General features: G+C 45.5%; 1 protein-coding gene across 7 annotated transcripts in view; it reads left to right on the plus strand.

Moving 5' to 3' along the window:
* The window catches only part of TJP1 (tight junction protein 1), a 232,407-nt gene that overhangs the window by 113,976 nt on the left and 92,318 nt on the right, over positions 1-26,113 (plus strand). For 4 of the 7 annotated variants that reach the window (XM_044279722.1, XM_044279723.1, XM_044279725.1 and 1 more), the window contains exon 2: positions 2,058-2,102. The exons of 2 other annotated variants lie outside the window; for them this stretch is intronic. In XM_044279722.1, the coding sequence (XP_044135657.1) occupies positions 2,058-2,102 (45 nt within the window). Of the gene's footprint in view, positions 1-2,057; positions 2,103-17,573; positions 17,773-26,113 lie in introns of those variants that run through there. One more of the 7 variants, XM_044279727.1, reaches the window with a different exon arrangement.

Consider the following 26,113-nt stretch of genomic DNA (forward strand, 5'->3'; position numbering starts at 1 on the left):
TTTCTATAGTGTCATCATCTGCTGTGCTATAATAAACCTGCCATCAACAGCTTTGGTCCTTTACCATGATACTATAGATATTTGTACACATTTGTTACTATAATCAGTGTTTTTGTTATATTACGCGGAGGCTGCAATATTACTTTAAAGGGATTCTGTCACCTCCCCTAACCCAAAAAACGATTTTAAAGCAGCCATGCAGCACATCTTACCTTGATTAGGCTGTGCTCTTTTATCTTGTAATCCGTCCAGCAGTTTCTGCAAAAAACGACTTTTATTGATATGCAAATGAGTCCTGAATGTGCCCAGAGGGGCGTTTTGTTCCTCTTAGAGAGCCCAGTACCACCCCTCTTACAGTGCCCAGCCTGCCTTCCTTGCACTGTCTAACCGCCCCCAGCCTGCCACAGCCTCTCCTCCCTCTCCTCCCCCTCCCTCACGCCGAACGAACTCTCGCACAGGCGCAGTACCCACTGAGGGCTGCGCCTGTGCGATCAGCAGGAGACTGAGGGCAGGAGCTTCATCCTCGTCACTGGGCATGCGCCGAGCCCAGTGACGTCCGATGCTTGCTCTTCCCTCAGTCAGCAGGGAAGAGCGAGCATCGGACGTCACTGGGCTCGGCGCATGCCCAGTGACGAGGATTAAGCTTCTGCCCTCAGTCTCCTGCTGATCGCACAGGCGCAGCCCTCAGTGGGTACTGCGCCTGTGCGAGAGTTCGTTCGGCGTGAGGGAGGGGGAGGAGAGGCTGTGGCAGGCTGGGGGCGGTTAGACAGTGCAAGGAAGGCAGGCTGGGCACTGTAAGAGGGGTGGTACTGGGCTCTCTAAGAGGAACAAAACGCCCCTCTGGGCACATTCAGGACTCATTTGCATATCAATAAAAGTCGTTTTTTGCAGAAACTGCTGGACGGATTACAAGATAAAAGAGCACAGCCTAATCAAGGTAAGCTGTGCTGCATGGCTGCTTTAAAATCGTTTTTTGGGTTAGGGGAGATGACAGAATCCCTTTAACTGAAAATGCATTCAATTGCTGCAGTCCTGTTACATCTGCAGCAAAAGACTACACAGGACATTGCCCAACTGCAAGGAGGTTTCACACGTGACTACTTGTGTCAGGTTGGGTATTATGTCACCAAATCTTTATGCCATCCTCACCGGAAGCTCAGTCCTGACAATTTACTAAGGGTGGGTTCGCACTTACGTTATGGCATTGCGTTATAGGTTACGTTTATAACGGGAATGCCCTCATAAACTGAACCTATAAAGGAATGCCATAACGTTAGTGCGAACCTACCCTAATGTTTATGCCTGGAAAAAGGCGTAAAAGAGGAGTGAAAACTCTCTGCTGGAAAAGCCTGCCGGATCTCTTTAACGCTAGTGTGAACCTAGCCTCAAAAAGGCACTTCCCATATATTGACCTCACCACTTTCTACACCTCGAATGATAGACCGGAGTAATGTGGCACCAAGGATTGGAAGCTCTGAATGTCTATCACAAGGCAGGCTGGGTGGATAAATGATTTGTTAGTGGGCTGATTTTTTGATATACTGTATGTGTATATATTAGTGGGTGTTTCTTCTGATCGCTTCCCCCGAACATGCCAGGGCAGAGTAATCAGAGGATTTCCATGCTATCAGTATAATGATGAAGAACCATTGCAGGCTACATTCTGTTGGCTCTGGTCTCCTTAAAGCAAACCTGTCAGGTGACTTCTGCTACCCTATCTGACAGCAGGATATGATAGAGAGAAGCGGAGCTTTGTGATATGTAGGTTTATATGTAAATGTATCAGTAAATCCTGACAGCACTCCTAGGAGAGACAGTGTGAGTCCTGATAAATACAGAACACTGTCAATCACTGCGCATAATCAGGACTCCCATTCTCTCTCCTAGGAGTCCTGTCAGGATTTACTCCAAAATCCTGCCACATCACATAACCCTATATATCACACAGTTCAGCTTCTCTCCCCCCCTATCATATCCTACTCTCCAATAGGGCTCCGAAAGCACTTGGCAGGCTCCCTTTAAATACTGATCCTCTATATCTTTGTTTCTACCCCCAGAAGAAACAACGGCGAAACGTGCGGTGGGTCATGACTCCCTCCCTGGTCGGTATTTTCCATTTTTGTATTTGTCGGGATATACCTTAAAGGGTTTCTACCACCAGAAATACTATTATGTAGCTGACTGACATTAGCGATGCGCTAATGTCAGCACTACATAACAGTATATTTCTAACATTAGTCCTTGCAGCTAATTTTGTAAAAAAAAAAATGCACTTTTAGAATATGCTAATGAGCCTCTAGGTGCTATGTGGGCGTAAAATCAGCACCTAGAGGCTCCGTCTACTCACGCTTTATCCCGCCCAGGTCCCCTGTACAGACCGCCCAGCTCCTCTTGATTCGCCTGAGCCGAAGACAGAAGTGAACGGTGCAGGCGCGGGATTTCGTCAACGACGCGGTTGACCGTGGCATCAATCAAGAGTAGCTGTGCGGGCAGAACAGGGGACCTGGGTGGGATAAAGCGTGTGGGTAGACGGAGCCTCTAGGTGCTGATTTTACGCCCACATAGCACCTAGAGGCTCATTAGCATATTCTAAAAGCTGCAGGGACTAATGTTATAAACATACTGTTAGGTAGTGCTGACATTAGAGCATCACTAATGTCAGTCAGCTACATAACAGTATTTCTGGTGGTAGAAGCCCTTTAAAGGGATTTTCTGGTAAAAAAAATAAATATATTTTAACAAGTTTCTGCAGCATGGCCCCTGAAACTGCTACAAGAGAATATTTAAAAGAAGAAAAACTGCTACAAGAGGACATAGTTTTAAATTAGAGGGGCAAAGGTTTAAAAGTAATATCAGGAAGTATTACTTTACTGAGAGAGTAGTGGATGCATGGAATAGCCTTCGTGCAGAAGTGGTAGCTGCAAATACAGTGAAGGAGTTTAGGCATGCATGGGATAGGCATAAGGCCATCCTTCATATAAGATAGGGCCAGGGGCTATCCATAGTATTCAGTATATTGGGCAGACTAGATGGGCCAAATGGTTCTTATCTGCTGACACATTCTATGTCTCTATGAAACATAAGATTCACACTTGCCTGTTCCACGCCCCTCCAGTGGTCCGTGCTGCCTCCACTCTCTCCATCTTTAGGTACCTCTGCTGTTTTCATCCGGCTGGCCAGGGGCATGGTCACATGCGCCACTCCAGCCAATGACTGGCTTCAGCGGTAACATGCTGCTTGTGGCCACAGGGACCGGGAAGATGGAAAGAGTGGAGGCAGCACGGACCACCGAAGCAGCATGGAGTAAGTGTCTTCAGAAATGCTGAAGGAACTTGTTAAAAAACTATTTTTACCTTTAAACCCTTTTAAGTTGTTAGCGTGTACAGATTTATAATTATTTGTGCTGTTTTAGCATTATTATGTGAAGAAATAGTAATTTAGAGCATTCTGTCCATCTTTTATCTACTTTTCTTTTATTGATATCTTTTGGCAGATTATGTTTAGGTAATGACTATATACCAGTAAGGACCTTTGTATTGGTGGGGGATTTCCTTCAGTGTAAGGAATTCGCTACCTTTTTAATCTAATATATATATATATATATATATATATATGTTTGTTTTTTTTTTGCAAGTGGTGTTTATTAGAGGGTAATGGGTCCCATGGCACTTCCTGTTGTCGGACCACTGTGAGAAAGTTTTGTCCAATTCAAATCGAAATATGTGATTTCACTTAAAATTTTATGTATGCAAAGTGCATCCCGAAAGAGTCCAGGCAGGTAGCCAGTAAGAACAGTGGTGGCTTTATATCTACTGTCCAAACACCAGACTTCACAGTGTCTCTGGACCTCCCTCAGGCTGGGTTCAGAGCGGCGTTATCATTTTCCATTGCTCTGCTCTTTAAGGCTACTTTCACACTAGCGGCACAGGACTCCGGTTGGCTGTTCCGGCGGGTGAACATGTACTTTTATTCTGGCGGCCTCTCTGCATGCGCTACTGTGCCGCCGCCGGAATTCTTCCCCGCCCCTATTATAGTCAATGGGGCCGGAGCGGTAGTCCGGGGGCACGCGTTCACTAGCGGCAGGATGGAGTCCTGTGCCGCTAGTGTGAAAGTACCCTTAATAGGTTCCGAAATATGAAAATAACGGAGGCACCCAGTTTGGCACATAACTGAAACGAATGGTGCTGAACAGACTCCATTGACTACAATGTGGTCTATTGAGCTTCTGTTCGGGATGCTTTTTTTCCCCAGACTTTATTGTCTAGTCTTTTTGATGGAATTTGCAATGGAGGGCCTGAACGGAAGCTGTGATGCAGATGTTAAGAAGCCCTCAAAGGTATACCGGTGGCTCAGTGAAACGCTGCATGATAACCTGGATAGTTTCCCAGTAAAATCATGTGACTATTGAACAATTCATCTGAAAACTGCTGCAGCCGCAGTTTTTGGCTGCATCTCAGCTGCATTAGTGCCAACCCATGTTGCCATACCCTAATAGGTCCTCCTCTGGCACCAAAAAAGGCAGAGTACAGGTCTCTTCTTTATTGTTTTATCCAGCAACAAATTGCTAACCAATGCACTAAAATCATTAAAGGGGTTATCCTAGATTTTGATATTGATGGCCTCTCCTATCCTATCTGACTCCTGGGACCCCTGCCGATAAGCTTGTGCCCCGTGAGTGCTTAGGCCTCTTTCTATACCAGTGACGTCACTGTACATTGGTCACGTGGCCTTGGCGCAGCTCAGTCCCAAGTGATTCAGTGGTTTTTCAGAGACCATTGCTAGGAAATGCTCTGGAATTATTTTTTTAGCTGAGCAGTGTCTGTGGAATACACATGGAGGGCAAAAAATGGGCACACTGACCAAGCACACATTCTTAACGGGCATCTTCGCGGATAAAACATGGATGGATTTTCTGCAGATGTCAAACGGACACAAAAATGTGAACAAGGCCTAGAAGCAAACTGGATGAGATGCAGGGGAAAACATACACGTGAAATCTGCATGGAAATTGACCTGTGGTGCAGATTCATGTCAATTCATGTCCGATTTTTACTGCAGATTTTGCCCTTTGCAATGGATAAGGTGAAGTCCACAGAAACTCTGCAACAAATCTGCTGGTAAGAAATTGCACCCATGTAAACCTACCCTTAGGGCTCATACACATGAATGTGTGCAAAAAATGCGAATCAAATGCAGACCCATACACTTCAATAGGACCACAGAAGATGCGGACAGCTACAGTGTGTTGTCGAAAAATAGAACATGTCCGTTTTACGGACAAGAATAGGACAGTTCTTTAGAGGGCAGGACGTTCCGTTCTTCAAAATGCCAAACACACATGCCAGTATCCGTCTGTTGTGGATCCACAAATTGAGGACTGCAAAAACGGCAACGGTCGTGTGCCTGAGCCCTTAGAAGGTTTTAGTTCTGTCCTGTGACTGAGGATGCTGGCACCGCACATCCAGGACCCCGGCACACAGGCAGGGAGCCATAAGAGAGCTGGAAACTGTTGTAGAATAGTGAAAGCTCTTGAGTAAAAAGCTTCTCCATAGGATTTCTACGTTATTAAAGCTTCTTCCCCTGAGTGCTTCACAGCTGAAATATAGGGAGCTGTCAGATCATAAAAGTCAGAACGCTTTATGTGCTGCTTTTAATCAGCGGAGATTAAACACTACTGAGCTGTTTACAGAGCTGAACATTTTGTACCGCCATCATTTTCATCTTGTAACAGACTACCTTAGGCAGAGCATTCATATTTCTAAGGATCATAATAAAGCCTGGAAAGCATCTGCTACAGGTGGAATTACTCGTCTCCTCTCACTTATTATAATGACATTGACATCATTGTTTGCAGGTAATATCGCTCTTATCAATAAATACATCAGCACATGGCTGTCAGTGGCGTCGCCAGGGGGGGGCCAGAGGGGGCCACGGCCCCCCCAACATCATGCTGGGCCCCCCCATGTGCCCCCCCAACTAAAATGCGCCGCCCCCCCCTGCTGCCAGCAGCATTCACTTGACTGATCCGAGTTCAGCTCAGCTCAGTCACAGTCTCTCTCTCACCTCACGCTGCTGGCAGCAGGGACGCAGGGAGCCGAAGCCTGAGGGAGGGACGGGGAGGAGCGTAATATGATCTCAGAGTAGAGGCTGCTTCTGCCAGCCCCACCCCTCCCCGCCCACCAACCAATCACCGACCAGAGCTGAGGGGGCAAGGCAAGCACAGCACACCAGCAGCTCTCTGAATCGAGTCGTCTGAGTCACACAAGTAAGTGCAGGGAGTCTAAGAATAGAAAGGAATCGAATGAGTCACAAGTTAAAAGAATCTAAAGATCCAACTTAGTTTGTGACTCATTCGATTCATTGAGTTAAAAGAGCAGTGAGTCAGAGGGTAGAACAGGTAAGGCTACTTTCACACTTGCGCTTGATCGGATCCGTTCTGAACGGATCCGATCATATTAATGCAGACGGAGGCTCCGTTCAGTACGGATCCGTCTGCATTAATAACTTAGAAAAAATTCTAAGTGTGAAAGCAGCCTGAGCGGATCCGTTCAGACTTTCAATGTAAAGTCAATGGGGGACGGATCCGCTTGAAGATTGAGCCATATGGTGACCTCTTCAAGCGGATCCGTTCCCATTGACTTAGGCTACTTTCACACTAGCGTTCGATCGGATCCGTTCTGAACGGATCCGATCATAATAATGCAGACGGAGGCTCCGTTCAGTACGGATCCGTCTGCATTATTTTAGCATATAACAGCCTAAGTGTGAAAATAGCCTCGTACGGATCCGTCCAGACTTTCAATGTAAAGTCAATGGGGGACGGATCCGCCTGAAGATTGAGCCATATTGTGGGATCTTCAAATGGATCCGTCCCCATTGACTTACATTGTAAGTCTGAACGGATCCGCTCGCCTCCGCACGGCCAGGCGGACACCCGAACGCTGCAAGCAGCGTTCAGCTGTCCGCCTGTCCGTGCGGAGGCGAGCGGAGCGGAGGCTGAACGCCGCCAGACTGATGCAGTCTGAGCGGATCCGCATCCATTCAGACTGCATCAGGGCTGGACGGCTGCGTTCGGGTCCGCTCGTGAGCCCCTTCAAACGGAGCTCACGAGCGGACCGACGAACGCTAGTGTGAAAGTAGCCTTACACTGAGGCTGAGGCTGCTTTTGTTGCAGCAGTGATAAGATTAAGGGACAGGAGAAGTGACAGATGACACAAGAGTTTAGATTACAGGTTGAATTAAATTAACCCTTTAGAATCAAATTGGCTTCTCAGGAGATATATATGTTAAAGGCATCTCATTCAGTAGCTATATAACTAAGGGCCCTTTCACACTTGCGTTGTCCGGATCCGGCGTGTACTCCACTTGCCAGAGGTACACGCCGCATCCGGAAAAACGCAAGTGTACTGAAAGCATTTGAAGACGGATCCGTCTTCAAAATGCTTTCAGTGTTACTATGGCAGCCAGGACGCTATTAAAGTCCTGGTTGCCATAGTAGTAGTGGGGAGCGGGAGCGGGGAGCGGTATACTTGCCATCCGTGCGGCTCCTGGGGCGCTCCAGAATGACGTCAGAGCGCCCCATGCGCATGGATGATGTGTACATGCGATCACGTCATCCATGCGCCTGGGGCGCCCTGACGTCACTCTGGAGCGCCCCGGGAGCCGCACGGACGGTAAGTATGCCGCTCCCCGCTGCACTTTACCATGGCTGCCAGGACTTTAGCGTCCCGGCAGCCATGGTAACCATTCAGAAAAAGCTAAACGTCGTATCCGGCAATGCGCCGAAACGACGTTTAGCTTAAGGCCGGATCCGGATCAATGCCTTTCAATGGGCATTAATTCCGGATCCGGCCTTGCGGCAAGTCTTCAGGATTTTTGGCCGGAGCAAAAAGTACTGCATGCTGCGGTATTTTCTCCAGCCAAAAAACGTTCCGTTCCGGAACTGAAGACATCCTGATGCATTCTGAATGGATTTCTCTCCATTCAGAATGCATTAGGATAAAACTGATCAGGATTCTTCCGGCATAGAGCCCCGACGACGGAACTCTATGCCGGATCCGGACAACGCAAGTGTGAAAGGGGCCTAAGGGTGGGTTCACATCACCTTTATGGATTGTACTGTCAGTGTCAGACTGTTGTCACTGTGGGTAACAATGCACAACAGACAACAATTCACATTGCACACCACAGTGACAGCTTCTGACTCCTGTCTGACTCCTGACTCCTCCTGTCCGGCGTCAGCCTCAGCTTCCCTTTACTATAATAAATCACTCAATACTAGTAATCAGAGTTCAGAGAGAGCTGAAGAAGACGAGCCGACTGCACTGAGTCAGCAGCGCAGCAAGTAGTGAGTGAATCGAATGTATCAAGCATCTGCGCATGCGCACCGGCACCTAGAGTTCACTTGCGAGTCAGCTCAGCAGTCTGACTCACCAAGTGAACCGAAGATCCGATTCATGAATTGGTTCATTTGAATGAGCTGATTCAAATGAACCGATTCACCTAAAAGATCCGAACTTTCCATCACTAAGCGGCGGTGCAGGGGAGGGAGAGGCGTGTCCCTTCCCCTTGCTCTGATAGGCTGCCGGTCTAGTGCCTGCAGCCTATCAGAGGCCGGCGCAGGCGCGCGATGACGTCATCGCGCCGCCTGAGCCATACAGCGTGGGACACAGGCCAGAAGAGGCCTGCATCGCATCGCTGACACTGAGGTAAGTATAATTTTTTATTTTTTTTTACAATAGTGATACTTGGGGGGGGGGGGGCGACTTACCTAATAATGGCACATGATGGGGGGGGGCTTACTTAATAATGGCACATTGGGGGGACTTACTTAATGATGGCACATTGGGGGGGACTTACTTAATGATGGCACATTGGGGGGGACTTACTTAATAATGGCACATGAAGGGGGGGTACTTACTTAATAATGGCACATGATGGGGGGGCCTTAATACTGGCACATGAATGGGGGGGCTTAATACTGGCACATGATGGGGGGGACCTAATACTGGCACATGATGGGGGGGACCTAATACTGGCACATGATGGGGGGGACCTAATACTGGCACATGATGGGGGGCTTATTACTGGCACATGATGGGGGGCTTATTACTGGCACGTGGAGTCATCTACGGGGGCACTAAGAAGGGGTAATTTATACTTGCAAAATTATGGGGGACATTGAGGGCATCTACTGGGGCATTTTATACTGGTACATTATGGGGGCACTAGGAGGAAGGGGGAGAGGAGCACTATGGGGCATTTACTGGGGGCACTATATAGGGGTATTTTATACTGGCACATTATGGGGGACATTAGCTCAACTGGGGGCATAAGGGGGTATTTTTTGCATTGTCACATTATAAGGAGAATTATTACTACCGGGGGGCATTATGGTGGGCTTTATTACTCCCACATGGTATGACCCCTAGTAGCAGCACCAGCCTCTCCCTGCTCTGCTATCCCGCTGCCCCTTCTCCAAATACTTATTATGAAATCTTTCTCATTAGGATAAAACACATCAGCTCCGCCGAGCCCCCGGCCAAAGTGTGGAAGTGGCGTCCGAGACCCCCAAGGGCCAAGCCAAGTAACTGTAAGTCTTCATGTCAAATATGTTTGTTATACACATATAGCCTACACTGTGCCCCACAATATACAGTATACCGCCACGCTGTGCCCCACAATATATAGTATACAGGTACACTGTGCAGTCTGTTCTATAAGCACCCTTGTTCTGTGGCGGTGGACAGAAAATAATCTCGAAGTGCCCCTCCCGAGACCAGGCTCTGGATCCGCCATTGGTCTGGACCGCTCACAGGAGTGTACATTTCTTCTAAACTGTAATCCGTATCCTCTGACCTGCAGAAATCAGCACTCGCTCGATAACAACTAACAGGCAGTACCTGTAGGCTGTAGCCTGGCCCTGTTACCGAAGCTAGCCGAGTGGTGTAAGGTTAAGGTACTAGTAGAGATGAGCGGCCACTTAATCCTGATTTAGAGTTAAAGTTACTGCAGGATATGGATTACGGTTTAGAAATGTCAAATGTACACTCCTGTGAGTGGCGGGGAGGGGGATCTGTGGATGACACTGTTATGGAGGGGGAAATGGGGATGACACTGTCATGGGGTGGATCTGTGGATGACACATATAGCATAAGATGCTATACATTACACGGTATGTGGCATCCACAGATCCCCCCGATAGCAGTGCCATCCACAGACAGCTGGACTTTTCTTCCCTGTTGCGGTTTTAGGTATTGGGTAAAGTATTGCAGCATTTCTAAGTGTACTTGTGTAAATATATCGTTGTTATAGCTGCCCCCCCTACTTTTGTCCTGGCCCCCAGTGTGCCCCCCCAAAATTTGAAAGCTAGAGACGCCACTGATGGCTGTCATCCGTGTGCTGTCCCGTAAATGATAGAACATGTCCTATTCTTGTCTGCTTTGCGGACAAGAATAGGCATGCACACGGACCGCATCTGTGTTTTGCGGATTCACAATTTGCTGACTGTAAAACAGATACGGTCGTGTGCAGGAGGGTTTCACACATGGAGGATATGCTGCAGATATTTGTATGGCAGATCAGCAGTGTTTTACCAGAAAGCTGGATGAGTTTTTAAGAAATAGTATCCACACGCTGCATAAAAATCACATTCGGACTCTGCAGTATGTCCATTCATGCCGTGGATTCCACCCTTTGCAGTGGAGAGGATGAAACCATAGGCATTCCTGTGGCAAGAAAGGCATGTAATTCTGCCGTTTATTCCACAGATTTTGCTGTAAAATCTGAAGTGGATTTTTCCGCTCTACTTTACCTCCTGTGTGGATATACCCTAACAGCTTCCCTTCCTCCACAATACCAGTGGGTGCCCGGCTGTCCAGCTGAAAGTTCTTAAAGGAACACTTCTTTCTCTATTTGCATAGACATTTAGGGGGTTCTTTATAGCATAAAAAAGTCAGGCAATTTGACGCAAATGGCCTGCTGTGCAAAAATGTTGTGACTTTCATGCTTTGCGCCACTCTTGCTGGATTTTAAAAAGTGGGTAGAGTCTATCAGAAGAGGGAGGGGCCATCACAGCCTCACAAAACCTGAGAAAAAAGGCAAAAATCACAACTGAAACCTAGCCAGTTCCTGTGAGGTCTGGTGCATGGACCTCACTGATGCGAAAAATACACTGCCTATCCCAAATAAAAGTCGCCACCAAAAAAAAGCCTTTAGATTTGATTACAGCACGCATTCGCTGTGGCATTGTTTCGATGAGCTTCTGCAATGTCACAAGATTTATTTCCATCCAGTGTTGCATTATTTTTTCACAAAGATCTTGCATTGATGATGGTAGAGTCTGACTGCTGAGCAAAGCCTTCTCCAGCACATCCCAAAGATTCTCAATGGGGTTAAGGTCTGGACTCTGTGGTGGCCAATCCATGTGTGAAAATAATGTCTCATGCTCCCTGAACCACTCTTTCACAATTTGAGCCCGATGAATCCTGGCACTGTTATCTTGGAATATGCCCTGTGCCATCAAGGAAGATCCATTGATGGAATAACCTGGTCATTCAGTATGTTCAGGTAGTCAGCTGACCTCATTCTTGGAGCACATACTGTTGCTGAACCTAGACCTGACCAACTGCAGCAACCCCAGATCATGGCACTGCCCCCACAGGCTTGTACAGTAGACACTAGGCATGATGGGTGCATCACTTCATCTGCTCCCTCTTCTTACCCTGATGCGCCCATTAATCTGGAACAGGGTAAATCTGGACTCATCAGACCACATTACCTTCTTCCATTGCTCCATAGTCCAATCTTTATGCTCCTCAGCAAAATGAAGCCTTTTTTTCTGCTTTGCCTCATTGATTAGTGGTTTTCTTACGGCTACACAGCTGTTCAGTCCCAATCCCTTGAGTTCCCTTTGCATTGTGCGTGTGGAAATGCTCTTACTTTCACTATTAAACATAGCCCTGAGTTCTACTGTTTTTCTTCGATTTGATTTCACCAAACGTTTAAGTGATCGCCGATCACGATCATTCAGGATTTGTTTCCCGACACATTTCTTCCTCGAATACGATGGGTCCCCACTATCCTTCCAGTTTTTAATAATGCGTTGGACAGTTTTTAACCCAATTTTAGTAGTTTCTGCGATCTCCTTAGATGTTTTCTCTGCTTGATGCATGCCAATGATTTCCAGACTAACATCTTTTCCACGACCACAAGATGTGTCGTTCGACATGGTTGTTTAAGAAATGAGAAGCAACTCATTGCACCAGTTGGGGTTAAATAACTTGTTGCCAGCTGAAAGATAATCGCCCATGCAGTAATTATCCAATAGGAGGCTCATAACTATTTGCTTAGTTAAATCCAGGTGGCAACTTTTTTTGGGGACAGGCAGTGTATATTAAGATGCCCGCAGCTCTTAATAAATTGGTCACATTTTTCATCAGTGGCCTTTTTACTAAGAGTGGAGTCTGAAACTCTAGCCTTCAGTAAAAGACCCCCAATAAGGGGTTTTCCAGTTCCCTAAAGTTCATGGCCCATTCTTAAGATAGTACAGAACAGCTATGTACTCTGGGGAAAAGCTATAGTGAATAGTAATACCAGGCATAGCCACTACTAAAAATACAGAGCTGTGCATGGCAAACAGTGAAGGGGATGTAGAGCTCCATCACACAGCTGATTGGCAAGGGTGCAAAGAGTCGGACCAACAGCAATCTAGTATTGTAGGCCAAAAAGGCTGCAGCCAGATGTTTTCCTTTAAAGTCTATAGTGAAATAAAGAAAGCATTACATACATACATACTGGTGAAATGCGTACATGTCGTACAATGGGCAAGAATAGGACATGCTGTATTTTTTTTTTTTTTTGCGAGGCCGCGGAATGGACATTTGCTGTCCCATTGAAATGAATGGTTCTGCATCTGATCTGTAAAAAATGCGGATGCAGACAAACTACAGTTGTGTGCATGAGCCCTTAATCTGAAGAAAAACATTTGAACATGCATAGACAGTGGGAGAGATTTACTATGCAAAACGGGCCAGACTTTGCCACAAATTACATCAAAAAGATTGCTTGCATTCCATTCTCCAAAGTCGGGCCCTTACTGTGGTAGATTTAGTGTCTACCTTTAGGACAAAAACATAAAGTAGGGCAGAAAATTGTCACTGAAATGTGTACCGGTTACGTTGAAATAACACGATTTTTAGTCTTTAGAGAGCCGATTTCTCCATGTACACTTCTTGCATAGAAAATGCTCCAGACATTAGAAGTCCACTTTCACAGGAGCGACACGGATTTTGTCAGGATCTGTTCAGGAAAAAACTGATGGTTTTGCACAAACGTTTGGTCAGTTTTGTCTGTGATTGGAGTCTCTGTTTCAGTTTTTCCATCCGTTTTCCAAACAGATGAAGAAACACTGAAGAATGACAATATACACCTCTTATCAGTAAAAAACACATTACATCCAGATGCCTCCTGTTTTTTTACACAAGCCCCCTTTTACTTCTATGGAGCCAGAGCTGCATGAAAAACGCACAATTTAGAACATGCTGCGTTTTCCCCCCCCCGCAAATATGTGTGAAAAACAATTGAGCATTGGATCGGTCAGGATTCACAAGGATGGCAGTCACAGGAGGCCTAAACGTGACACAAATTTAGACCACACCGTATACTAAAAGGTACCTCAGCCGTGTTAGCCCCCCCATATCAAAATTTTTGAACAAAATATGTGCAGTTGGTTAGATCTTTGTTAGATCAGGTTAGATCAATTGTTCTTTGCGTTAGATCTCATACAGAAGTAGAGATATTAACAGTTATTTGCAGGGGGGGCTAACCCGTCATCAGCCCCCCCTTATCAAAAAATTGACCAAACAATTAGCTATTTTGGAAGATATTTGTTAGATCAGGTATGATCAACTAGTTGTTTTGTTAGATCTCACATAATTGCAGACTTATTAAGTGATTAATGAGGGGGGGCTAGCCCCCCCACATGCAATTTTCTGGTAAAATTTGATGCAGACTAATAGGCCTTCGTTAGATCCGGTAAGATCAAGTGGTTTCAACGTTAGATCTCATTTAATTACAGAGATATTTCACATAAAAATACAGATATTAGGTAGTATTAAATAGGGGGGCTAGCCCCCCCACATGTAATTTTCTGGTAAAATTTGATGCATACTAATAGGCCTTCGTTAGATCCGGTAAGATCAAGTGGTTTCAACGTTAGATCTCATATAATTACAGAGATATCATGGATATTTGGTATTACGTCAGGGGGGGCTAGCCCCCCCCCACATGCAATTTTCTGGTAAAATTTGATGCAGACTAATAGGCCTTCGTTAGATCCGGTAAGATCAAGTGGTTTCAACGTTAGATCTCATTTAATTACAGAGATATTTCACATAAAAATACAGATATTAGGTAGTATTAAATAGGGGGGCTAGCCCCCCCACATGTAATTTTCTGGTAAAATTTGATGCATACTAATAGGCCTTCGTTAGATCCGGTAAGATCAAGTGGTTTCAACGTTAGATCTCATATAATTACAGAGATATCATGGATATTTGGTATTACGTCAGGGGGGGCTAGCCCCCCCACATGCAATTTTCAGGTAAAATTTGATGCAGACTAATAGGCCTTCGTTAGATCCGGTAAGATCAAGTGGTTTCAACGTTAGATCTCATATAATTACAGAGATATTTCACATAAAAATACAGATATTAGGTAGTATTAAATAGGGGGGCTAGCCCCCCCACATGCAATTTTCTGGTAAAATTTGATGCAGACTAATAGGCCTTCATTAGATCCGGTAAGATCAAGTGGTTTCAACGTTAGATCTCATATAATTTCAGAGATATTATGGATATTTGGTATTATGTCAGGGGGGGCTAGCCCCCCCACATGCAATTTTCAGGTAAAATTTGATGCAGACTAATAGGCCTTCATTAGATCCGGTAAGATCAAGTGGTTTCAACGTTAGATCTCATATAATTTCAGAGATATTATGGATATTTGGTATTATGTCAGGGGGGGCTAGCCCCCCCACATGTAATTTTCTGGTAGAATTTGATGCAGACTAATAGGCCTTCGTTAGATCCGGTAAGATCAAGTGGTTTCAACGTTAGATCTCATATAATTACAGAGATATCATGGATATTTGGTATTACGTCAGGGGGGCTAGCCCCCCCACATGCAATTTTCTGGTAAAATTTGATGCAGACTAATAGGCCTTCGTTAGATCCGGTAAGATCAAGTGGTTTCAACGTTAGATCTCATTTAATTACAGAGATATTATGAATATTTGGTATTTTACGTCAGGGGGGGCTAGCCCCCCCATATGCGATTTTCAGGTAAAATTTGATGCAGACTAATAGGCCTTCGTTAGATCCGGTAAGATTAAGTGGTTTTAACGTTAGATCTCATATAATTATAGAGATATTTCACATAAAAACACAGATATTAGGTAGTATTAAATAGGGGGGCTAGCCCCCCACATGCAATTTTCTGGTAAAATTTGATGCATACTAATAGGCCTTCGTTAGATCCGGTAAGATCAAGTGGTTTCAACGTTAGATCTCATATAATTATAGAGATATAATGGATTTTGTTATTACATAAGGGGGGCGTGCCCCCCACATGCAATTTTCTGGTAAGATTTCATTCAGGCTAATAGGCCTTCGTTAGATCCGATAAGATCAAGTAGTTTCAATGTTAGATCTCATATAATTACAGAGATATTTTACATGAAAACACAGATATTAGGCAGTATTAAATAGGGGGCTAACCCCTCCCCACATGCAATTTTCTGGTAAAATTTGATTCAGACTAATAGATCTGCATTAGATCCGCTAAGATCAAGTGGTTTCAACGTTAGATCTCATATAATTACAGAGATATAATGGATATTTGGTATTACGTTAGGGGGGCTAGCCCCCCATAATGCAATTTTCTGGTAAAATTTGATGCAGAGTAATAGGCCTTCGTTAGATCCGGTAAGATCAAGTGTTTTCAACGTTAGATCTCATTTAATTACAGAGATATTTCACATAAAAAAACAGATATGAGGTAGTATTAAATAGGGGGGCTAGCCCCCCACATGCATTTTTCTGGTAAAATTTGATTCAGGCTTATAGGCCTTTGTTAGATCCGGTAAGATCAAGTAGTTTCAACGTTAGATCTCATATAATTACAGAGATATTATAAATATTTGGTATTACATAAGGGGGGCTGGCCCCCCACATACAATTTTCTGGTAAAATTTCATTCACGCTAATAGGCCTTCGTTAGATCCGGTTAGATCAAGTGGTTTCAACGTTAGATCTTTACAGAGATAATTAATAATTACAGAGATTTTTCAAATGAAAACACAGATATTAGGAAGTATTAAATAGGTGGGCTAGCTCCCCCTTATGTAATTCCTAATATCCATAATATTTCTGTAATCATATGAGATCTAACATTAAAACCACTTGATCTTACCGGATCTAACAAAGGCCTATTAGCCTAAATCAAATTTTACCATTAAATTGCATGTGGGGAGGGGGGGGGGGGGGGGGGGGTTGGCCCCCCTATTTAATACTACCTAATATCTGTGTTTTTATGTGAAATATCTCTGTAATTAAATGAGATCTAACGTTGAAACCACTTGATCTTACCGGATCTAACGAAGGCCTATTAGTCTGCATCAAATTTTACCAGAAAATTGCATGTGGGGGGGCTAGCCCCCCCTGACGTAATACCAAATATCCATAATATCTCTGAAATTATATGAGATCTAACGTTGAAACCACTTGATCTTACCGGATCTAACGAAGACCTATTAGTATGCATCAAATTTTACCAGAAAATTGCATGTGGGGGGGCTAGCCCCCCTATTTAATACTACCTAATATCTGTATTTTTATGTGAAATATCTCTGTAATTAAATGAGATCTAACGTTGAAACCACTTGATCTTACCGGATCTAACGAAGGCCTATTAGTCTGCATCAAATTTTACCTGAAAATTGCATGTGGGGGGGCTAGCCCCCCCTCATTAATCACTTAATAAGTCTGCAATTATGTGAGATCTAACAAAACAACTAGTTGATCATACCTGATCTAACAAATATCTTCCAAAATAGCTAATTGTTTGGTCAATTTTTTGATAAGGGGGGGCTGATGACGGGTTAGCCCCCCCTGCAAATAACTGTTAATATCTCTTCTTCTGTATGAGATCTAACGCAAAGAACAATTGATCTAACCTGATCTAACAAAGATCTAACCAACTGCACATATTTTGTTCAAAAATTTTGATATGGGGGGGCTAACACGGCTGAGGTCTAAAAGGTTGAAGCAAAAATATGCTTATGTTGTGGTGAATTGTGCTTTTCCACCGGTGGCAGCTCCTTTTTGAAGGCTTGTAGGACTCCACAGATCCCGGCCCCTGCTGCACCGCCATCTCCTCCCTGACACACTGCGGGGAGGGGATGTGTGCGGGGCTCCGCCGCTGTTTCCCGCCCTGCTCCGTCCCACGTGCAGGAGAGGGAGGGAGGAAGGAAGGAACGGAGGGGAGGGCTGGTGGAGAGGGAGGGGAGGTCTGCGGGCTGCACTTCACTGAGGAAACGGGCGCAGCTCACAGGATTCTCCGGGTGTAATAGACGGAGCAGCGGCCGCACGGTGTGGGTTATACGCGGGGACGGGAGCCGGCTGCCGGGAGGAATGCAGCACATACCCCGGTCCCAGTGTCTAGACACAGCGCTGTGGTAACGCGACACGGAGGACCCACTGCTCCGCGGCTGAGGTAAGCGGGCGCTGTCAGCCACCCAGAAAGTTCCCATGGACTTTGTATTGGACGCCTGAACCGTGTGTTATGGATGGGAGATGCGGAGGAGTGACAGGAGGACATTATGTGGTAATATGTGCGACCTGTCCCGGTGACAGCCATGTCCTCCCCGTACTGAGGTGCTGCAGCCATGGCCGGACTCTACCTCCTGTACTGTCCTCCATTTCAGGCTGTGTTCCTCACAGGCATCAGTTACAGGGAGGATAGCCATCTTTGCTCTCTGATCACTTTTGTAGCTTGTGGAGCATCCTCAAACTTTCTTCTCCATGAGACAAGCTGAAGGTAGCACCCACAAAATGAGCCCTCCTCTGCTGGAAAGAGGGGGTGGCATGGGTCCATCTGCTAGGGCTGGAAGTGGATCTAGTTCCTTTGACCCTCAATTGGAGGAGCTTTTTGGTGACTGATACCTTTTAAATACCCCCCCTGGGTGCAGCTGACAGCTCTTGTCACGCCCCCTGGTTATTTGTCATTGTGTTTTGGATCTGATTGTGATTTATGCAGTTATTACTAGTCTGTATTTATACCGCCATATGGTCACGTGGTATAAAATTATAGGTATTCTGCCAGTCATGATCTGAACTGTGTATGTAGTGTGATACTACACAGATGCAGCAGAGTCACAGTGTGAATAAGCGCTGTGCAGGCTGGCAGAACAGGGCACTGGTCGTGTATCTTGTCACGTGTCACTGAGGCATGTGGCTGAGAGATGACTCTTGGCTGATGTCATGAATGTCTGGTGTCACAGTATTTTGGTACATCTAGGTTCCCACTTCTACTTCTCGCCTAACATGGCGGCGTGGTCTAGTATGCAACATTTAGCGCCATTTTTACTAAAGTTGTGTCTCAAACAAAGTTGACCAACATCTGGTTGGCACGTTATACTGTTGGCACTACACAGATGGCATCCGTCCACTGATTTTCACGGACCGTTGTTCTCTAGGAGATTCTCTGGAAACAAATTTTTTCAGCCTAGCAGTGCACCTGAAATACGGATGTCTCATGGAGGGCAAAAAACGGACACGTGGAGCATACACAGATTTTTTTTTTATGGATGGACCACTGACTATCTTGGCACGGATGTCATCACGGACACCATGAAACAGGTCTATGGTCACGCTGCCTGTAGGATTAGTAAATCTGCCCCACTGTTGCAGCTGGACAATTTTGGCAACCACGTAAAAATCGGACCCGCGCTGCTCTCCTCCAAAAGATCAGTTTTTCCAATACTTGCAGGTTTGTATTGTTTCTGCTGCGGTTGATCAGATCATACTATTGCCGGTGTTAATGGCTAATTGCTTCGCATGAAAGAGACCTGCGTCTCCGATAGAACAACAGGATAAATCAGAACACTCCGGAAAGGACAAGTATCAGGCCTCGCTCACATTTCCATTTTTCTGTCTGCATTTTCCACGGACAGCGCCCTTACCCATTGATTTGAATGTGTCTGTTCACACATCATCATTTTTTCACTGACCCATGGTGAGTTAGAAAAAAAAATACTGAAGACGCTAACTACTTTGGTCTGTGATGTGGACCAAACATGCCCATTGAAGTCTGTGGGACCGTGAAGATCACGGACACAACACGGATGGCGTCCTTTTTTTTTTCTGATAGGAGATGCGTTTGAAATCTTTAGCTGAACAGCGTCCGTGGAATACGGGTGACACACGGACCAAACACTGATCCTTCAGACATCTTCACGGATGAAACGCGTCAAACGGACACGGAAATGTGAACGAGACCTTAAAAGCCTGGAAATGCAGCTCACTCTGACGCTATTAACACGTGGCTTCACAATCCTCCTTCTTTCGGAACATTTAATTTGTGGTATCGTCTACACATTTTAACTTGGCCGGACACAATGTGCTGATGCGCTTTAGAATATCCATGTAGCAATGGGCCTCAGACATATAGCGTTCACTTTCTAAGCTGCATTTAAAACTTGGTTCCTCTCTGGTTGTTATTGGCAACAGGGTAATCAAAGAGGCCCTTTGTGCTAGTGATGTCTGTGAAGGTTAATGGGTTTATCCAGGATTAGAAAAACATGGCTGCCTCTTTCCAAAAACAGCCCCCACCTGCCCATGATGTTGCAGCTCAGCTCCATTAAAGTCAATGGAAGCCCTGATGCACCCCATTAGAGGTCAGTGGGAGTTCCTATGGTGCTGTTCAGACCTGTTATTCTATGGACTTGGCAAACCAATGAAATCTGCTGTGAATCGAAGCCATATCACGGATGACTAGCTACGTGGTACTAGGCTCTCATTAAAGGGGTTATCCTCAGGGTATGTCATCAATATAAGATCAGCAGAGGTCCGAATCCTAGCGCCCCTGCTGATGAGCTGTATGAAGAGGCCGCGTGCTTAGACCTCCTCCTAGGCCATGTCATGTTGTGTTCATCAGTTATATGGCCGAGGCGCAGCTCAGCCTCGTTCAAATGAGGGGATACAGGGAGCCAGACCCCGGCACTCTTATCGATGGCCTATCCCGAGGAGAGCTCAGAGAAGCCCTTTACAGTGTCGCCAGTTTCAGAAAACATTTCACTTGTCAGATTTGCTTTGTCGGAGTTTACATGTAGAAAGTGTCGCTCCTTCACCTACCTGTCTGCAATCAGTGGGGGTCTCAGCACCTGAACCCTCACTGGTCGCAACTCCTGACATGTCACTGACTAAGGACAAGCATTTTCTGTGCCTGTATTATGAACAAGTGTCCCCGCCTGACCACGGGTTTATTCGCCCGAAATCACAGCCTCCTAGGACAGTTGAACAGGAGAGAGTAGTCTGATACGAGCACATAGAATAGCTCTCCAGAAACCAGCATTGGGGTCCATGCACACTGCAGTGTGGTTTTCGCTGCCTTTCTGCATGTGTTACTGGCGGGATATGTTGTGGCTTTTGATGTGCATTGCCGGGCTGCACTTGTACATGCAAATCAATAGTTGCCGCCCAGCGATCTGCAGTGATCCTCATGCAGATCCCGTTGTGTACAGACGGACTTGATTGCGCAACGAGTTTGTATCAATTAGACTCTCGTCACTGCACCTTTCATGCCTTCCTGGCAAATGTCAATGATAAAATATTGATGGCAAAATGCTGTTACAATCAGAAAAAGTGTTTTTTCTTTTTTGTCTGCCCGTTGCCATGGTGACGTGCTATTACCCAGTGCAGAGATCAAGCTTAAAATAGCAACATTGTGTTATATTTGTTAATTGCTGTCAGAATTAGCAAGATGTGAGGAGGCACTTCTGGGGAGAAGTTCAGGAGCTCTTTCTGGCTGTAGACTTTATTGATGTTTGTGGCATCTGTGCAGTTTAATGTCTTAAAGCGGCTCTGCCCTATCTATCAACCCTTTTAAATTCATATGCAAATGAGCAAGTTCAAGCACCAGGAGGCAGGGCTGAATCCTTTGAGCACCACTATGTAACACCCCCTGTGCTCTGTACACTCCACCCTCCCCTTGATTGACAGGGCTAGACATGCTGAGGGCAGAGCTGTGTCCTAGCATCTACATATCATATACTCTACATACTGTAGCTTCACCACACTGAGATCTGCTCAGGAAGCTAAAATACATATGACTGCTTTATTCACAGGCACAATGTATGATTATAAAGACGCCAGTCATATGTGCTAGCTTACAGGCATGGGAAAAACTTATATCTCTATGTGGTAATGTTATAGCTTGGTGGTTAGATGATTGGTTTTGATCCCAGGTTTGAATCTTGGGAGAGACATCAAGGTTTTTTTCTTTGGATTTTTTTTTATTTCCCCCTAAAACACAAAAAAGTCTATATCCTTATATTGAAAATGTTTTTTATGCTTAAAAAGCTAATAAATATTGCTGGTTTCTTCATAATCGCATATTGTGCCTGTGGATAAACCAGTAATAGGTCTTGGGTTTCTAAGCAAAAAACTAAACAGTATTCTAAATATATTAAGGCCTAGTAACCATACATCCCAAATAAATAGCACCTCTGAATCAGAAGCCCCAAGGGCCTTTTACACAAACCAATAATTAGCTCAATTATTGGGGATGAGTGTTTGTAGAAAACTTGTTCCCGATAAGGTGCCAGCGATCATCTGATGAACAAGCCATTCATCAAGTGATTGTGTTTTTCACTTTGGCACAAAAAATCATAATTTCTGGGCGGTGACATGTCCTGTATAAGGCCTCTTGCACACGAACAGTGTGCACACGTTCCGTGCATTGGAAAATGCAATTTGCGGTCCCCAATGCACGGGCAATGTCCGTGCGGCGGCCGGGACGGATCGAGACCCATTCAACTTGAATGGGTCCGCGATCCGTCCGCACCGCAAAAAAATAGAACAAGTTCTATTTTTTTGCGGTGCGGAGGCAGGGCCAGAAGCACCACGGAAGCACTCTGTGTAGTGCTTCTGTAGGGTTCCGATCCGTTCTTCCGTTCCGCATCTCCGTGATTGCAGACCCATTCAAGTGAATGGGTCCACATCCGTGATTAGGTGTGCACGTGGGCCGATGCCCGTGTATTGCCGACCCACTGTATGTGTTTGTGTGCAAGAGGCCTAAACATGGATCTGCTGCCCAGAAACAATAAGTCTCTATGGGGATTGCTATAACTTGTCCCCATACAGAGGAGATGTAAATGAAGCTTCAACTGAAGAAGATCAGGCAATTATCAGGAATGTTTGGTTTGTTTGCAATAACTGGCTGAAATGTCGGCCTGTGTAAAAGGACCTTTAGGGGTCTCTGTCGCAGAAACACAGGAAAATGCCAGACTCCCTAACATAAACCCAGCAGATCCAATTATAGTTGCTGAGGTCTGTCTGGTGCCATTAGTTTTTCTGCCGGATCTGTTACTTTTGTTGTTTTGCTGCTGTAACTGAGCAGAACGGGAGCAACAATGCTGGTTCACCCCAGTGAAATAACTGCACTACTATGGGACTGATCTCTGGAATGATGTCTGGTATGTGCAGAGATGCTGTCCATCTGTCTGACCGCATGTAACTGATGCTACATACTGTGCAAGCGATGTAATCATTGAAGAGACTGCAGCGCTTGCACAAGTAATGTTCCCCTCGAACAGCTGATCAGCAGGAGTGCCAAGAGTCAGACCCCCGTCAATTACATTTTACAACGCTGGATAATGTTTTTGTTTTCCCCCAAATAAAAGCTATCTGTGAGTAACTGCACCTATATTTCAGCAATGCTGGCTTACATTTACTATGTTTAGGCTACTTTCGGCAGAGGATTCCAGCAGGCAGCTCCATCGCCGGAGCTGCCTGCCGGATCCGTCAAAACACATGCAAACTGATGGCATTAAATCAGGATCCGTCTGACAAATGCATTGAAATGCTGGATCCGTCTCTCCGGTGTCATCCGGAAAAACGGATCCGGCATTTATTTGTTTCTCACTTTTTGCGGTCTGAGACCGCAATGCCGGATCACTCGGGGCCGGATCTGGCATTAATGCCTGTCAATGCAAGTGTACCGGAATTTTGGACGGAGATAAAACCGTAGCATGCTGCGGTATCATCTCCGTCCTGAAAAGTCAAAAATACTGAACTGAAGACATCCTGATGCATCCTGAACGGATTGCTCTCCATTCAGAATGCACGGGGAGAAAACTGATCAGTTCTTTTCCGGTATTGAGCCCCTAGGACGGAACTCTATGCCGGAAAAGAATAAGGCTAGTGTGAAAGTACCCTTAAAGGGGTTTTCTGGGATTTATATAGGATCTCAACATGCAAAGCTGAGCACTTCTCACTAAGGCTACTTTCACATTAGCTTTTTTTTGCAGATCTGCAAAAACGCTTCCGTTACAATAATACAACCGCATGCATCCCGGATCCGGTTGTATTATGTCTTCTATAGCCATGACGGATCCGTCTTGAACACCATTGAAAGTCAATGGGAGACGGATCAGTTTGGCTCAGTTTCGTCAGGCGGACAGCAAAACGCTGCAAGCAGCATTTTGGTGTCCGCCTCCAGAGCGGAATGGAGACTGCTTTCTGAGCCTATCCTTTTCCATTCAGAATGCATTAGGGCAAAACTGATCCGTTTTGGACCGCTTGTAAAAGCCCTGAACTGATCTCGCAAACGGAAAGCCAAAACGCCAGTGTGAAAGTAGCCTTAGCTATAGCATTATCACCTAGAGGAAGATGGTTTTTCTATTCTCAGAAAGCGACCTCCTATCACTGGTGTCTTTATAGTCATATATTGTGCCTGCAAATAAAGCAGACATGGGCTATCCTCAGGATAAGTGGTCAATATCTGACCCGGGGGGGGGGGGGGGGGGGGGGGGAGGGAATCAGACTCCCAGGACCCCCGCCTTAGGCCTCTTCCTAGGCCAGTCACATAGGCTAGGCTCAGCTCAGCCCCATCAAGTGAAATGTGATGTGCTGCTGATGATATACGGTCAATGAGATGTCTGCACTCATCAAGTCTAACTTTTAATTTGCCATTAGGTTGCGACCTCCACCTTGTACACATCAGGTGATCATAGTAGCGGCGGTGTCCGCTATCATTACTTCTTATGAGTTGGAGTATTTGAAAGCCAAGCTTTGGTTGCTGTGGACTACTGACACTTGCTTTAGTTTTATAAAATGTGATAAAAGCTTGAACTATAGCTGATTGAGCGGTGTCATGCTGGGTCCCCTCTCCCACCCGTACCTGCAAGAAGAACAAGCCTTTTTTGGTGATGATTAGCATTTCTTTTCTTTCCATTGACAACCTCACAATTTTTGCTGCAAGTTTGCAAAGACCTCGAGCCCAAACATTTCATTACTATTGGTAATGAGGTTTTCAAACGAATCTGATACAGCAATCCAAACCCGATTAGTTGTTTTGTATACATTGATAGAATTTTGCCCATGTTGTTACTATTTGATACTGTATTATTGGAGGACGGGGCTTGTATACCCTTTGTCCTCGTTACTATTTGATACAGCATTATTGGCGGGGGGGGGGGGGGGGCTTATATACACTTGTATAACTTGGTCCTCATGGTTGTTGCTATTTTGTTAAAACCCATTTCCCTGACCTTATTGGGGATCTGGGACTGAATTAACAATTTTGTGTTATTCCAGCATTCAGGCATTTTAACTCTGCGTTGGCTTTCTATTTTTGACAATTTTTAATAAAAATTGTATACATTTTCTGAATCTTAGGCTGCTTTCACACTAGCGTTCGGGTTTCCGTTCGTGAGCTCCGTTTGAAGGAGCTCACGAGCGGACCCGAACGCAGCCGTCCAGCCCTGATGCAGTCTGAATGGAGGCGGATCCGCTCAGACTGCATCAGTCTGGCGGCGTTCAGCCTCCGCTCCGCTCGCCTCCGCACGGACAGGCGGACAGCTGAACGCTGCTTGCAGCGTTCGGGTGTCCGCCTGGCCGTGCGGAGGCGTGCGGATCCGTCCAGACTTACAATGTAAGTCAATGGGGACGGATCCGTTTGAATATGCCACAATGTGGCTCAATCTTCAAGCGGATCCGTCCCCCATTGACTTTACATTGAAAGTCTGGACGGATCCGTCCCAGGCTATTTTCACACTTAGCTTTTTTTAGCTAATATAATGCAGACGGATCCGTTCTGAACGGAGCCTCCGTCTGCATTATTATGGGCGGATCCGTTCAGAACGGATCCGCCCGAACGCTAGTGTGAAAGTAGCCTTAGTCTGCAGTCTACTGTATGTGCCTTGTTATTCCTGCCTCACTTATTGGTCCGCTTCTGACTGCTCTTTGGCAAAATAGACCCATTAAAGTCAATGGGGATCAGAAAACGGATATGTCACTTCTGTAACAGATCAGAGCGACATAAATGCCTATTGTGAATGTGAACAGAGCCCTCCTCCCTCAGACATGCGTTACTGAACCATTTTCTGTTCTTTCACTGGAAATCTGCAGATTTTTTCCCTCAGTTTTGCTTCAGTTCAGTCGAGTTTTCTGTGAATGTCCAGTTACTCCAGTAACACTCAGTGGTAAACGGTCAGTCCTTCACCGTGGTTCAGTTTGTTTTCACTGACCCATTGAGGCAGAGGTGTAAGGGCAGGTCTAAAGGAAAACTGGCTTAGTTTCTATAGCAACCAATCAGATTCCACATTTCACTTATCAAAGGAGCTCTGAAAAGTGAAATCTTATTGGTTTCTATGGGCAACTAAGCCAGTTTTCTTTATACCACTTCCTCCAAATCTCCCTCATTGACTTGAATAGACCAGTCCTGTGAGAGACGGATGGAAATAGAACATGCTGCGATTTTTCCTGAACAGACAGATGGTCAGTGAAAAACCTTGGACATAGGCCTCATGCACATGATCGTTGTTTGGGTCCGC

This window comes from Bufo gargarizans, chromosome 2, assembly GCF_014858855.1.
Source record: "Bufo gargarizans isolate SCDJY-AF-19 chromosome 2, ASM1485885v1, whole genome shotgun sequence".
Classification (NCBI taxonomy): domain Eukaryota; kingdom Metazoa; phylum Chordata; class Amphibia; order Anura; family Bufonidae; genus Bufo; species Bufo gargarizans.